This window comes from Chelonia mydas, chromosome 4 (assembly GCF_015237465.2).
Source record: "Chelonia mydas isolate rCheMyd1 chromosome 4, rCheMyd1.pri.v2, whole genome shotgun sequence".
In the NCBI taxonomy this organism is placed as follows: domain Eukaryota; kingdom Metazoa; phylum Chordata; order Testudines; family Cheloniidae; genus Chelonia; species Chelonia mydas.
Genome location: NC_057852.1, coordinates 34,082,952 through 34,098,214, shown reverse-complemented (window position 1 = coordinate 34,098,214; position 15,263 = coordinate 34,082,952). Strand labels below are relative to the sequence as shown.

At 42.4% G+C, this 15,263-nt stretch overlaps 1 protein-coding gene across 14 annotated transcripts in view; it reads right to left on the bottom strand.

The window, feature by feature from the left end:
* Positions 1–9,996, bottom strand: part of SEC24B (SEC24 homolog B, COPII coat complex component) — a 90,712-nt gene extending 80,716 nt beyond the window's left edge. For 4 of the 14 annotated variants that reach the window (XR_006290360.1, XR_005225107.2, XM_037897036.2 and 1 more), the window contains exons 1-2: positions 9,784–9,957; positions 3,729–4,424 (exon numbers count right to left, since the gene is read on the bottom strand). Coding sequence is in view for 8 of the 14 variants with exons in the window: in XM_037897036.2 (XP_037752964.1) it covers positions 3,729–4,424; positions 9,784–9,880 (793 nt within the window). In the remaining 6 variants the exon portion in view is untranslated. Of the gene's footprint in view, positions 1–3,728; positions 4,425–9,783 lie in introns of all 14 variants that reach the window. The other 10 variants (XR_006290362.1, XR_006290361.1, XM_037897038.2 and 7 more) reach the window with 5 other exon arrangements.
* Between the last annotated feature and the right edge of the window lie 5,267 nt (positions 9,997–15,263).

The window sequence follows — 15,263 nt, the reverse complement described above, 5'->3', positions numbered from 1 at the left end:
TGCCTCTGAGACATCCGTAATTTCTTGAAATTCTGTTTCCTTTTGAGTTACTTTATTTTTTGACACTTTTCAGAGATACAGGAGAATGTCAATTTGGTTTTAACATGTGCCTGGCTTACTGGATTTTTGGCTTTATCTTTCCATCTGTTTTGGTGTGAAAGAAATCCCTACATGGATGAAGTTTTCTGGATAGGAAATTTTTGTCTATAGTGACCAGCTCCTAACAGTGCAAAATATTACTTCCAAGTAAAACTATTTCCTTTAAAATTATGCAAAATGAGGAGGTCTGTTGTAGCATCTTTAAAGTTTGATACCAAAACAGCTTGTATAGCCAACCAAGTAGGTAAAAATGGAGTAGAACCATTTAAAGTGATCAGCTGCAAGAAGATTTTAAGCAGCTGCTGCAAATTTTAAGTCAACCTTCTCTAAGCACAAGACACATTAGGTTAAGCTGTATAACACTTCTTATGCTACACTGAACAAGTTACCCTCTAAGAAATGAGACAGAGGTAATGAAGATGAAAGGAAAGTAAATCAAGAAAAATATTTATGTTTGTAACTACATTTTTTCTAAACATATGCAGTTCAGGATGAAGACTAGAAGTTTTATAGCAATACCAAACAAAATTTACTCAATCTGAAAATGCTTTAAGCCTGCACCAACAACCTGAAAAAGTAACTAAAATTGTATCACTCCCTCCCCCGGCAGTGAATTAATTACACCAGGAACAAAGAAACATTTGGCATCTTACTCCTGACCTGACTGTTGCAGCAATTCAGGTTATATTTTCAGTATAATGCCACGTTAGTCATGGATAAAAATCTGCTGAGCAATTTTAACTGGAAAATTGTGAGTTTCAGCAAAAGTCTGGAATTTACCATGAAAAGGAACATTATTTATTAACGCTTTGTTTACCCCAGACTTCCCAAATGGTGCAAATTTATTATAAAATTGGCTTTTGGCTAAGTAATGTTAAGAATATTCAGCCTGTTGTATGTAACACGATAATCTCAAACAGAACAAAATAAACTTAAATTGGGTACAACTCGCTGACTTAGAAAAATTAATCTTTGAATCAACCAGCGGCATAATTATCTACCTCACATTCAATGAGCTCGGTGTTGTTATATTGCTCTAGTACAGTAGAAAAGGAATACTGTATTAGTGCTTATTCTTAGGTATGTAACTGTAAATAGGTATATATAGATTTAAAGTTACATTACACCACATTAGGCAAGCAAGCACAGAACAAATAGACTGTCCCTGCCCCCAAAGAGCTTACAATCTAAATAAATGTTAAGTTAGTTGAAATCTGAAGGTTAAACTTAAATCTATACAGATGTTTTTCAGAAATCAGTTAAAACCAGACAGAAGTTTGCTGAATGAAACACTGTATGTAAACACTACTTTAGCACTCATAATTCTAATTAAGCAATGATTGCTTATCTGACCGCTTAATTAAGGAACAAATGGAAGACCACAAAAAATATCACTCCACGCATCTTTCAAATTCTCATTTAGGTTTTTGCCAGCTCCATTTCCCTGTCTTAAAAAACATGTCTCTTGGAGACAACATTGTTAGGAGCAAATAAATAATTGATTTTAACATGTCTAACCATCAAAATTTTTCATTTAAATGAAAAATGTTTGTAAATGCAACATTAACACAGAATTTGAACAGACACAAAAAGGTTCACATTAATACTACAGATATGTATGGTAGTATTTTCAATTGCTGCTTGGATAATATTTTTCAATTTTCCCCCACGATGTGTATAATGTGGTCAAGTTTATTATTACTGTGAAAACTTCAAATTTTCAATATCCTGACTAATCCATTTAAATTTTCAAACTTAACAAGGCATTAACTGGTTTCTGCATTTAACTTTTTTTAAGAAAAACAAAAGAAGCAAAGAGAGAAGTCAAGCAGATCTGGGGAAATGAAGTCATTTACGTCATCACCCCATTTCATATAAGTTACTTAATGCTTGACACTAGCTACCTCAGTGAGATTTCGTTTTCAATTTTTTTACGTTATTTTTGGGGTGGGAGGGAAGGCCAAGAAAGAGGGAGAGAGTGTGTCAGGAATCTTTAGGGAGTGTAGAATCATAGAAGGAGTATCTGCAAGCAATGAAAGGAAGAAACTAGCTTTCTAATCTCTCCTTGCAACTGCAAATCCCCTATAAAGTAGGAATGGAAGAAGCAGCAGCAGATAGGCATCTCAGTGCAGCAGTAGAGACTTCTTGGCATGCAACCTAGCATGATTCTAGGCTGAAAATATAGCTAATCAGAGGAGATAAAGTGAACAAGGATTGTGAGGGGGCTCACCACCAACAACCTTCAATTTTGACAGATGAGGAAAGCAGCTTTTATTAGACAGAGGGAGGAAAGGAAATACAAAGATGCTTGTCCTTAGAATTCTTAGGTGAAGAGCATCAAGTTTTTATGGTTAATATAAGTAAAACACATTTCCACACTTTTTTCATAACTTTTCAACAAACTATCACTTTCAATCCAGCAGGAGCCTAAGCTACAACTCAACATACTAAAATTAAGCTAAAAGGCACTCTGCATTCAAAACTACACAAATGGTTGAAATTAGGCAGGGCTTAACTAGCATGTGTTAATTAAGCCTGATCAGAACTTAACCATTTTTCTGAGTCAAGACAAACCTTCAACTAAAGAAACATGATAAGCACCTCTCTTAAACTCTCTTTTAATAAGCCTCGAACCCAAGTCCCCTTTTCCCGGCAAAAAAAATTCTTACATCATCTCCAAACGTGCAATGAGAATTTGAAATAGACTATTTTCTAATTCAAGTGTGTTCAGCTGTTTAGTAACCACTTCTTCCAGTAAAGGAAGACTATACCCATCTTGCTCAGCTCAGTCAGGAACTTAAAAATGTGAGAAACTTACCTTATTTTTTGTTTAAGGTGGTATCTAACAGAACTAAGGGTTCTTATTCTCTTATTACAGTTGATATTGGGAGCAGCTATCTTGCTAAAAACGTGATGTTGCCAATGTTCAAGTAACTTATCAGCAAGATGGCTGTTACCAGCAATAGGATTTTCAAATGCATTTAGGTTATAAGTGGTTTTTCACCTTTTGAATTTTCAGAGTGGGCTTAGCAAAATAAGTAGAGTTTTCCTTCACTAGCATTTGAAAGTATTAATCACCATGTTGGGGCATGACAAACTGATTTTTGATTAGGTTGTCTGTCTTCAGAACTGACTGAGAGAAAATATACCTAGTTTGTCTCTTTTCCCCCCTAAGCATATATATACACACTAGGTATTAGAAGCCTCTTTGATTCTTCAGTTCTGTTTACGCATACGTTTATGTATTCTTTCCCAAAATGTTTATTAGAAACATTTGCACAAAAATAGTGTCTTTTTCTTTAGCTGACTTCCACTGAGAGAGATGCAAGTCACACATCTGTCAGCAACAACACAATTAGCTGCTATGGAGAGAATTATGTCCTCACCAACAGAAAATAATGTCTTCAAGGGATTAATAAGGAACAGGAGGTGAAAAACTTAAAGGATACAGGGGCCCTGTATTTATGCAAATGTCGATTAAAACAAATTAACAGAAATACCTACACTTAAAATATTTTCAGATTTCCATGAGGCATCATCATTATACACTAATCACTTACAATTGTTTCAATTATAGAAAAATACTTCATTTCATTAAGAAACTTCCTGATTTTGGCATAGTATTATACCTGTATTTATTTGGTTGCTTGCTTTAGCCAGGGATCCAGTGCGATTCCTGCTGAAGTTGTCTTGAGCTGACTGAAAATCTGAAGTGGACCATGATGTAGAATTATATCCCACAGGAACTTGGTGTGGCAGTGTACGAGGTACAGTTGAACTTTGACCAGGAAATGCATTAGTCTCTTCAAACTGCCCAACAGCTGGAAGGCTCTGGGAAGTAAATACCTGCCCATATGGACTACCAATAGACATAGAAGGATAGGAAAGATTAGGATATACAGCACTAGAGACGGTAGGCATGGCATAATGACCAGAAGAAAGGGGAAATCCTTGAGATGCAACTGAAGAGCTGGTTGAAGAACTGTAGTGACTACTCAATGCAGAATATGACTGTGGAACACCTGTATGTAAATGGGATGCAGATGATATTGCTCCTTGGGTAAGTCCTCCAGCTGACTCCACAGGATGAGCAGCCCCACTATACAACTGCTGGGTGTTCAACATGCTGGGACCCACAGAAGGTGTGATGACACTTTGAACTGGTACTGAATAGCAAGCAGAGTGGTAATCAGCAACATACTGGTTATTCATCTGCGACGGGACAGCTTCATGGGGCACTTGCGGGTAGTGTCCGGAGGAAGCACTATAGTTTTCAAGATGTAAGCCATATCCAAAAGGGAACTGCATCGGATTCTGCATTGGACCTGAAAAGAAGAGAAAATGTCATATGTATTAAAGTTGTATGGGTTACACACACCTTTATCGCAGTTGGTTGACACACAGACAGACTGGGGGGGGGATCAGTGTGCTTATTAGCATTAACATACCAACAGCAGAAGCAAGCAAGCAAGCAACAGCACCAAAAAAGGAAGCTACTTCCAAACCCTGGAAAGGACAGAATGGCTAAAGTAGCAGACATTTATGTGAAAATAAAATACTTAAAGCAGTTTGTGTACACATACAAAACACAATTTTCAAAGTTCCATCTCAGATATTTGAACATTTATTGTAAAAAGTTTTCCCCAAGTTAAGATGCTACATGTCATATTTATATTTGGAGAATTATTTTTTAAACAAACATGTTAGAAAGCCCCTGAAAAGGAATGGTATTTATAACAGAAAAACGAACAACATTATCTGCCACTTTTGGTATTTATAACAGAAAAATGCCAATATGATAAGGTACTTCAAAAACAACCTGCGAAATGTGATAGGAAAACAAAATCTTCCATTCAAACTAATCTGTCAGTGGATAAAAGTTAGTAATACTTAGTTTTATGAATTCTTAAGAGATGACTAAAGTGAAATGCTGAGTTGCTATTGCTTTTTCCATTATGCTCTCACATGGTTTTTGAAGTCTGAGCTTTCACAAAAGCCCATCTATAAACATAGTATCCAGGACGATAGCTCTTCATTTCCATTCACTGCCCCATAGTCCTCTGGTACAAGACAGTCACTGCCAAGTACTTTTAGTTATGTATGAATTTCTCATTTGTTTTTCCCCCACTCTAATTTGGCTCTACAGGATAAGCTGCTTGCATCAAATACGCTTTCATCTTTGCCCAGGCTACTGTGCATACATACATTCATAGAGCAACTTGTGTTTTGATGTTATACCAATAAAATATAAACCAGCAGGATCTTAAAGGGAATAAGGCAAAATGCCACATTTATTGTGAATACAGAAAGAATCATAGTAAACAGTTAGTTATAGCTATAACATTCCATTCAATTTCATATTTTTCACACGTTTGTACTTAATCAAGTACCCTTGCCAGCACAGAATAAATCAGGGAGCAGCTGGATAAAGTAACCTGCCTTCTTAGGGTTTGTCTACACAAAATACAGTAAAAAATTATACAACAAAGTTGCACTGGTTTAACTTAATATGTGATGTTAAACTCATTTAGCTAAACCAGTACAAAAGACTGTAGACATTCTTATTTTGGACTGAAGTGAAACTAAAATAATCCTGGTTTAAACTAAAAATGAGTCCACACAGACTTTACACTGGTTTAAATGTGATTTAAGTTAAAGTGGTGAACTTTTTTAATAGATTATCTCTTTAGTTTTTAATATTTCAACATGTTTAATTTTTAACACTGCAGTTCCTTAAGACTGTTGGGAAAAAAATCATTAATAGTCTGAATTCATATTAGAGTACTACCGTCACCTAGGTGTTACTTTTCAGCTAGATAGCAGACACCAGCAACATGCTCAGTTATAATTAATAATTTTATTTTCAAATATTCAGTGAGAAGTTCTTACATTTGGACTTCAAGATTGATGGCCTAAGCAAAACAGGCATTGTTTTAAAAGAAGGGCTTCAACACAGAATCAAACAGGAAAAGTTGAATAGTTAGGAAGAAAACTATTAAGACAAACAAAAGGCAAGCCAATTTTACAAAACATTTTTTTTTTTTTTTTTTAAAGTGTGTACCAGTATGAAAATCACTAAGGATCCTTCACATGGACTTGTCCCCTGGATCAGACAAATACTATCAAGGCCATGAGAACTAACGACTTTTTGAATACTTTCAAGCCCCAATTTATCACCTCTGCCAAACACTAAATCCTTTTGATGGAAGTCTTTTGACTGAGCTCTTTGTGAGGTTCCAATAAATTCCAACAGTTGGGAGAAGATTTGACAGAATTTATGAAATCTAATGTATGAAGTACTCTCGCAGCAATGCATACCGTTATCTCTAGCATGTGCAAACACATCAGTAACTATATTTACATAAGCAATACTTACTCCTCACAACATATAACACACTGATTTTAGAAGCAGAGACCAAATTCAAGGAAGCAGATGGTGCCATTCAGGGCAAAGTGGAACATGGCATTAAAACTAAAAAAAATCAAGTCTCGCAGTCTTGTTTTTCGATTTCCTGTTTCCCTTCTTTCTCCCCTTCCTTTATATAAACAATGCCCTAAATGCTGCATGTAAGTTCCCCAGGTAGATCAAAAACAAAACTATATTTTTCAAAATGTTGGAATGTTATTGTGTGGTTATGTAAAGTGACAAATTAAATTAACATCTTGCCTATGAAACACTAAATCTACATGACTGTAAATATATCCCAAGATAAAGAATATGCAAACCAAGAAACAAACAGATATTCAGTAATTAAAAAAAAAAAAAAAAAAAGGAGTTAACAAGATGAAAAATGCAAAAGTCGGCTACTGAGTTTATTTTTAAAAATTAAGAATTAAAAATAATGATTGTCTGAATCACAAGTAAATTAAATGGTCAAACTTTAAAACGAAAAGGAGTGCTTGTGGCACCTTAGAGACTAACAAAGGTATTTGAGCATAAGCTTTCGTGAGCTACAGCTCACTTCATCGGATGCATTCAGTGAATGCATCCAATGTCACGAAAGCTTATGCTCAAATACCTTTATTAGTCTCTAAAATGCCACAAGTACTCCTTTTCTTTTTGCGGATACAGACTAACATGGCTGCTACGCTGAAAACTTTAAAACAAAATTATTTACCCATGTTGCTGATAAACCTTTAAACTATTACAGTGAAAGAATTTTAAAAATCCAAATGGTCATTACTATTTTTACTCTTATTTTTGACATTTCTTCCACGGTCTTAGATACAGTAAAAATAGATGAGGTAAGTTATAGTCTCCTATTTTTAGTGTTGAAATATTTGGATTTCAACACTGAATGGAAATGGCTGTTTATTTGAAAAAAACTGTTTACATTAGAATTTTATAAACATGGAAAAATTTATATTGGTCAGTTATTACAAAATTAAACTTCTGGGCAAAATTTAAGTTGAAAGTCTCTTTCTAAAAGCTTCTATTTAAATCATATCAGGTTTCCACAAACCTTCAGCAATATGTGCATGAACTTGATTCACAATCTGTTGCCTAAACATGACAGAGGCTACCACCTAAAACTTTGTTCATATAACCAAAGAGCATTAAAATTAAAGACCTCAATCCTGCAAACAGATCTACAGAGACTACCCTCTGTGCCCATGCCAATACTGTGAAAATTTGCAAATCTGTAAAATCAGAGCCTAGGAGAAGATGTTAAAATGCAATGCTAGCAAATATACTTAATATAAACAACACAGAAATGAAACTGATTAGGATCAGAAGCTGTAAAGACCTCATTAAATCAATTATACATATTTTACGATCAATTTTAAAATTGTGAACTATAAAATCAGTGACAGTATCATTGTAGATTTAAAATATATGTAAAAACATATCCTCTTAGTACATTTTCATGCTAAAATACAGAGGCAGTTTGCTCAATTTTAGGATATGTAACTTGAAGTGCATGTCTTCTCATTTTGTTATAATAAAACACTATAAGAAACAAAAAGCATCATATTTCCCCAAAATCTCTGAAGTCTTAACCCTGAAGATTTATGTACATGCTTAGTTGGTGTATATGAATAAACCCACTGGGAATGCAAATATTTCCATCGAAACTACTCAAGTGTACAAAATAAACCATGTGTCTAAGAGTTTGTAGAACAAAGGCCTGAGCATGTTACAGCCTCCAAATTGTTCCCAAGATGCAGTTTCCCAACTAGAATAGTTCCAAAATTAAATTAAATTCAAGGAAAAATATTGTACTACCCCACTTACTATTTTGAATAAGCCTACCTGGCACTATTTAATATTCTGAGAAGTTATTCCTCAGTTTCAGAGCCAGAATTGCAGTGATAGTCAAAAAACTTATCAAAGATTGGGTTTTTTATCTCAGTTATGCAGCTACTTAATTTCAAACACTTCATGCCCCCTTCCCAACCACCAGACACAGTAAAAAACACAAACTATGTCTAGATAGCTGTGCATGCTGGTCTATTAAGCCAAAAGTCACACCTGCAGGGCTCTCCACAATGCCAAATAGGTGACATCCACCTGCAAATCATGGGTGTCCACGAAGAGGGAAGTCAACATCTAGGCTAGTGATACTCAGACCACAGTGGTTCGGTAGCCAAATTAGCAATGGACATTACCCAAAAAAAAGCCACAGTAATGTGAATTCATGGTTTCATTTGCTATAGTACTATATATTCATATTTAGTGTTTATACAGATACATTATTCTCACAGCAAAATGACTGCTCAAGTATTACTTTATCAGCTACAAAGATTAACAACATAGAGCTGGTCTACACAAAAGCTGTAAGTCAATCTAGAGTTGTAACTTACATAACTGAAGTAGTGTAAGTTACATAACTGAAATTGACATAAACTTAGGTCAGCCTATAGCAGCATGCTGCCTCCATGCTCTCCCACCAATTTACCTTATGCTTCTCAGGGAGCTGGAGTACAGAAGTCGACAGGAGAGCGTTATGCCATCGACTTAGCTTGTCATCAACAGCACTGCATCAATAGCAGCAGTGCTGATTTAGTCGTTAGATAAGCCCATAGCAAAAGCATCCTGTTTGGTTAATAATTAGATCACACAGTGTTTTAATATCATGTGCTGAAAAGAGCTACAGGAGACACATTAAAGAGCCACTTGTGGCTCCCAAGCCTCAGTCTGAGTATCACCAATCGAGGTTAACCACTCACAGGACCACCAGAACCTCCTGTGAACTGAAGGCACTGCTTCACTCTACATCCTGAAAAGCCCGTTATGTGACATTAAACCAGCCGGTCACTCAGTTAGATGGGAACACAACTGGACCACACAGTATGTGTTCTAACCCCGTGAGCGGAGACACAGCGCAGCTAACCAGGACCCAAGACAAAACACATGGAAATGCCACATGGCAGAGTCAGCCCTTCCTCCTCCACCATCCCCCGATGCCCCTATCTGCCCCCAGCCCACAAATGCCCCGCCCTTGTCCCAGCCCCTCCAGTCGCCCCCCCCCCCGTCCTTGTCCCAGCCCCCCCCCACCCTTTCCAGTCTCCCCCGCCCTCCTCTGTGCCAGACCCCACCGTCCCACCCTCTGCCCCTTGCCCTCGCCGCTCTTCCACCAGCGCTACTGCCCCGAGCGGCCAGCCCCACGCTCTGCTGCCCCCGGCCAGTCCAGCCCCGCTCCAGCGCTAGGCCCGCGCGGGTCCCCGGCCTCGGCTCCTCACCGTTCTGACAGGGAGGCGCCCTGGCCGCGGCGACGGGCGCTCTGGCCCCTCCAGGGGCTGCGGCAGGGCGCGGGGGGATCCCGGCTGGCGCCGACATAGCTCCTCGCTGCGCCTCTGCCTCGGCGGACGCGCCGGACGTCACCAACGGAAACGACCCTGGAACGCGCGCAGCCGCAGCCTTCCGCCCTGGAACTGGTGCGTGAAGGAGCGAGAGCAGCCAATCCGGGCTCGGAGTCACAGCCACAACCCACAGCGCCCCCTGCCGCCTCCTCCCAGCCCTGCGCCACCGCCGCAACCTGCGGTGCCCCCCAGTTCCACCTTCACAGCCCACAGCGCCCCCTTGCGCCGCCTCTCAGTCCCGCACTGAATTCCAACCCCCAGCGCCCCCTAGTTCCCCTCCAAAATGCCATCCCCACTGACTCCCCTGCGCCTCCCAACCATGGCCCATATAGATATGCAAGTCCCAACTTCTGCCCCAGCCTCTCCAGACCCTACTGCAGCCCTTGCTACTGCATGTGCCATATGGGCCCTTCCCTTTTTCTCTTCTCTCCTCCTCTCCCCTAGATTTGAGCCATTTCTGATGAGGGTCCGGAGTCCTTCAGCCAGGGCCCCTTTGCTGTCTGTCCCATCTCCAGCTGGAGTGTTCCTGCTGATTATAGCTCTAACAGCAAAGCTTTGGGAGGGATCTTGTTTCTCAGGAGAGAGAGAGGCAAGATCAGCTCCTTAAAGTCCATCCAGAGACCCAAAGGCAGTTAGGGTGACCAGACAGCAAGAGTGAAAAATCGGGAGAGGAGCCTCTATAAGAAAAAGACCCCAAAATCGGGACTGTCCCTATAAAATTGGAACATCTGGTCACCCTAAAGGCAGTGCAGATCCTGGCAGAGCAGTGCCATGCGTTCCCCCTAGGATATGCAACTTTTAAGATCCGGCACCAGTTTCAGCTTCCAGCTAGATTTAAGGTGCAGCCCAAGGCAGAGCACAGTACAGTGATCTAGTCTGGCAGTTACAAATCCCTGGATGAAGAGCCACATTTAAAGGGAACAGTTGCACTCTTCAGACCAGACAGAGATGGAAAAAAGTTTGTTTTGGCCACTGTGATGTTGTGATCTTCCAACAACAGCTGTGAACCCAACAGTACTTTCACACTGAGATATCTGGTGATAAATGTCAGGTACACACCCTCAGGAAGAGAAGCAGATGTCATCCCCACACTATTCTTCAGTCTACCAAGAACACCTCAATTTTATCCAGATTGAACTTCAACCAGCTCGCTCTCATCCCACCCTACGTCCTGGCTGGATTGGATGAGGCAAAAACAAAGAGCTGGGTGTCATTAGCCTACTGAAAGCAAGGCAGCCTACGTCCGCTGACTAGCCCTCCCAAGAGCACACTGTACACACTGAACAGGAGAGGTGAAAAAATGCAACCCTGTGGGACTCCACAACAGCACTAGTAGGGAATAGAAGTAATTGTCCAAAACAACTGTCTGGGAACACTCAAGAGACACCCAGCAAAAGCCATTTCCTTTCCACTCCTCCTACCATAATCAGAGAGTAAACAACACTTAATGATTATTGGTATCAAAGGAGACAGTAGATCAATAATGTCAGCATCTGCTAGCAAAGGGAGATAGCAACAGGATGGCTTGCCTTCCCTGGGCTGGAGATCCAGGGGCTAAATCCACCTGATTACAGCATGAGCCCCACCTGAGGGGAATCAGGCACTTCCCCATAAAGAGCAGAAGGTGGTTCTAGTAAAGAAGGGGAAACTAGGTGTAAGTGATGATAAATCCCAGGTGGAATGAGCACTAGGTAGGAAGCTCAGTAGAAAGGAAAGCTTTTCAGTAGGGAGATCTCTGAGACAGCCTCACTAAGTAGGGAAGAGATGCAGAGACCCAGAAAGGAACTTAAGAGGCTGGGTCAGAAGTGGCCTGGGGGAAACTGCAACACTGGTAAAGAAGTAGACTTAGGGCATGGCTACACTTGGAGATGTAGAGCGCTTTGAGTTAAACCCGCCTTTGGAGAGCGCAGTAGGGAAAGCGCTGCAGTCTGTCCACACTGACAGGAACAAGCGTGCTGGCGTGGCCACATTTGCAGCACTTGCAGCGGCATTGGGAGCACTGCATTATGGGCAGCTATCCCACAGAGCACCTCTTCCCATTCTGGCGCTGTGGCTTGTGGGAAGGGGATGGGGGGGTATGGGGCATTCTGGGTCCTGTCCCAACGCCCCATGATGCATCGGTTCGCATCCCAGCAATCCCTGTGCTTCCGTCCACATTTGGCGCCATCTTTCAACGTTTTTTGTATTGCGCGCTGTGTCTTCCCTTTCCGTCTGCGGGAATGGAGCCCGAACTGCTGAGGAATATGCTGACGAGTCTCGCCAGCACGTCACGTTTGGCAGTCGAGTTACTCCTTAAGCTCCAAACTGACAGTGAGGACTCAGACGATGATATCGACTCAAGTAATACATACGACACGAGATTACTTGTGGCATTCATGGACATGCTCACCACCGTGGAACGCCACTTTTGGGCTCGGGAAACAAGCACTGAATGGTGGGATCACATCATCATGCAAGTCTGGGATGACGAGCAGCGGCTGCAGAACTTTCGGATGAGAAAAGCCACTTTCATGGGACTGTGTGAGGAGCTCGCTCCCACCCTGCGGCGCAAGGGCACGAGATTGAGAACTGCCCTGACAGTGGAGAAGCGGGTGGCTATTGCGATCTGGAAGCTGGCAACTCCAGACAGCTACTGATCGGTCACTAACCAGTTTAGAGTGGGAAAATCGACCGACCGTTGGAATCCTGTTGATGCATCCTGCTCAGAAGAACCGTGACTCTGGGTAATGTGCATGACATTATGGATGGCTTTGCACAAATGGGTTTCCCTAACTGTGGAGGGGCGATAGATGGCACACATATTCCAATTCTGGCACCAGCCCACCTAGCCTCTGAGTACGTTAATCGGAAGGGGTATTTCTCTATAGTTCTCCAAGCACTTGTGGATCACTGTGGGCGTTTCATTGACATTAACGCAGGCTGGCCCAGAAAGGTGCATGACACGTGCCTCTTTCGGAACACTGGTCTGTTCAGGAAACTGCAAGCCGGGACTTTTTTCCCAGACCAGAAGATCACCGTAGGGGAAGTCGAAATGCCCATTGTGATCCTTGGAGACCCCACTTACCCTTTAATGCCGTGGCTCATGAAACCCTACACAGGGAGCCTTGACAGCAGCAAGGAGCAGTTCAACAACAGGCTGAGTTGGTTCAGAATGACTGTGGAGTGTTCTTTTGGCCATTTAAAGGGCCGCTGGCACTCTCTGTATGGGAAGCTGGACCTGGCTGATGACAGCATCCCCGCGGTTATAACCACGTGCTGTACCCTCCATAACATTTGTGAAGGGAAGGGTGAATGGAGTGGAACCTCTGAGTTCCACTCAGGCATGGAACTCAGAGGTTCAACACCTGGAGGCTGAATTTAAACAGCCAGAGAGCAGGGCTATTAGAGGGGCCCAGCACGGGGCTGCAAGGATTAGGGATGCCTTGAGGGAGCAATTTGAGGCTGAAAGCCACCAGTAACATCTGGTGCCCTGCACGGGAGTGAAGTGAAGTGGTTCCAATGTTAGTAGGAATCTGGGTCTGCTATGCTGACTTGCAGTGCCTGTTTCTTTCCTGTGCTAAGGTATCTTTTACTTTATGTAAGAATAAAGAATGTTTTCAAAGCCAAAAAATCCATTTATTGAAAAGAAAATTCATTTATTGAAAAGAAACACAACTGCTTGGGAAACAGAAAGGGCAAAGGGATGGGGTGGGGAATGGTACAATCACAGATTTGCTTATGTCCTGTTATCATACTGTGACAAAGTTCCTCCTCTGCCTTCGTGGGTCTTGGGCTTATTGGCAGATTTGCTCACCTCAGAGATTCATGGCAGCCCTCAGTTTGACCACTTTTGCTAGTGGCTCAAACCTGCCGTTCACTCAGCTAACCTCATCACTGGCCAGCATGGGGAAAAGGAAGGAGAACAATCCCCGCAGTCTCTGTTGGTCCACCTAGTGGGTTGGGAGACAGGCCAGGGACCTTCTCCTCTGGTGGGACCCACAGTCCAGGTCAACTCCTCCTGTATCCAATAGGGAGTTGTGGGGATGGGGAGAACCCGGGCCTTCCCTCTACTCTGGGTTCCAGCCCAGGGCCCTGTGGATCACAGCTGTCTACAGTGTTCCGTGTAACACCTGTGTGATAGCTACAACTCCCTGGGCTACTTCCCCATGGCCTCCTCCCAACACCTTCTGTCTCCTCACTACAGGACCTTCCTCCTGATGCCAGATAGTGTTTGTACGCCTCAGTCCTCCAGCAGCAGACCCTCTCACTCTCAGCTCCTTGCACACCCCACACTGACTGAAGTGAGGTCCTTTTTAAACCAGGTGCCCTGATTAGCCCGCCTGTCTTAATTGATTCTAGCAGCTTCTTAATTGGCTCCAGGTGTCCTAATTAGCCTGTCTGCCTTAATTGGTTCCAGCAAGTTCCTGATTATTCTGGAACTGCTCCAGTTACCTTACCCAGGGAAAAGGGACCTGCTTAACCTGGGTCTAATATATCTGCCTTCTATCACTCTCCTGTAGTCATCTGGCCCGACCGTCTCTCACAATACTCAGCCTTCCTGTCTGGAATGCTGTGCAATAACTGCTGCACATCAGGATGGCTATACTGCACGATGATGGGGGCTGAGAGTAGTGGGTAAGGGTTGTAGTTTTCAGGGCTAGGTGGTGAAGCTACAGGTGTTGGAGGCAGCTAGTGGCGGTAAGAACCCGGATGTTGGGGAAAGTGGGTTGGAGGTGACATGGGGGCACAAGGGAAAGAGTTTTGGGACAAGGGCTGCGGGGGGGGGGGGAGGCTGGGGGTCAGGCACAGTAGTGTTCCACTTGCATGGCTACGAGTGCCTGGATAGAGTCGGCCTGGTGCTCCATTATGCTTATCAGCTGATCCATGCTTTGCTGCCGGAGCACCACGCTTTTGTGCCGGCGCTCCTCATTCTACTGGTGGATCCTCCTTTCACTGTCCCGCCACCCCTGCACTTTTTGATTTTCATTACTTGAATGCTGCATTACTTCATGCAACATGTCTTCCTTGCTTCTACATGGCCTCTTTCTGATTCTTTGGAGTCTTTCAGCTGGTGATAACACAGATGGCTGAGATCTCAAGGTTGCATCTGTAAAGGTAAAATGCAACACTTAACAGAGGCAGCATTGGTCACACCAGACAGAGCAATGATTCCCCCATACTTAAAGGCAAGCACAGTCTACACAATAGCATAATTTGCCGTCCCAAAGCGAGCGCACATAACCCACAGGAGCCCCAAAATGGTGACTAAGCACAGGGTCAAGTGTGACTGATTGTTTCACAGCCATATTGTCCTCTGGGTTTCTGTGCCCTGGGGAGAGCTAACAGCAGCATGGGGTCCCTATACTGAACACTGTCCCCAC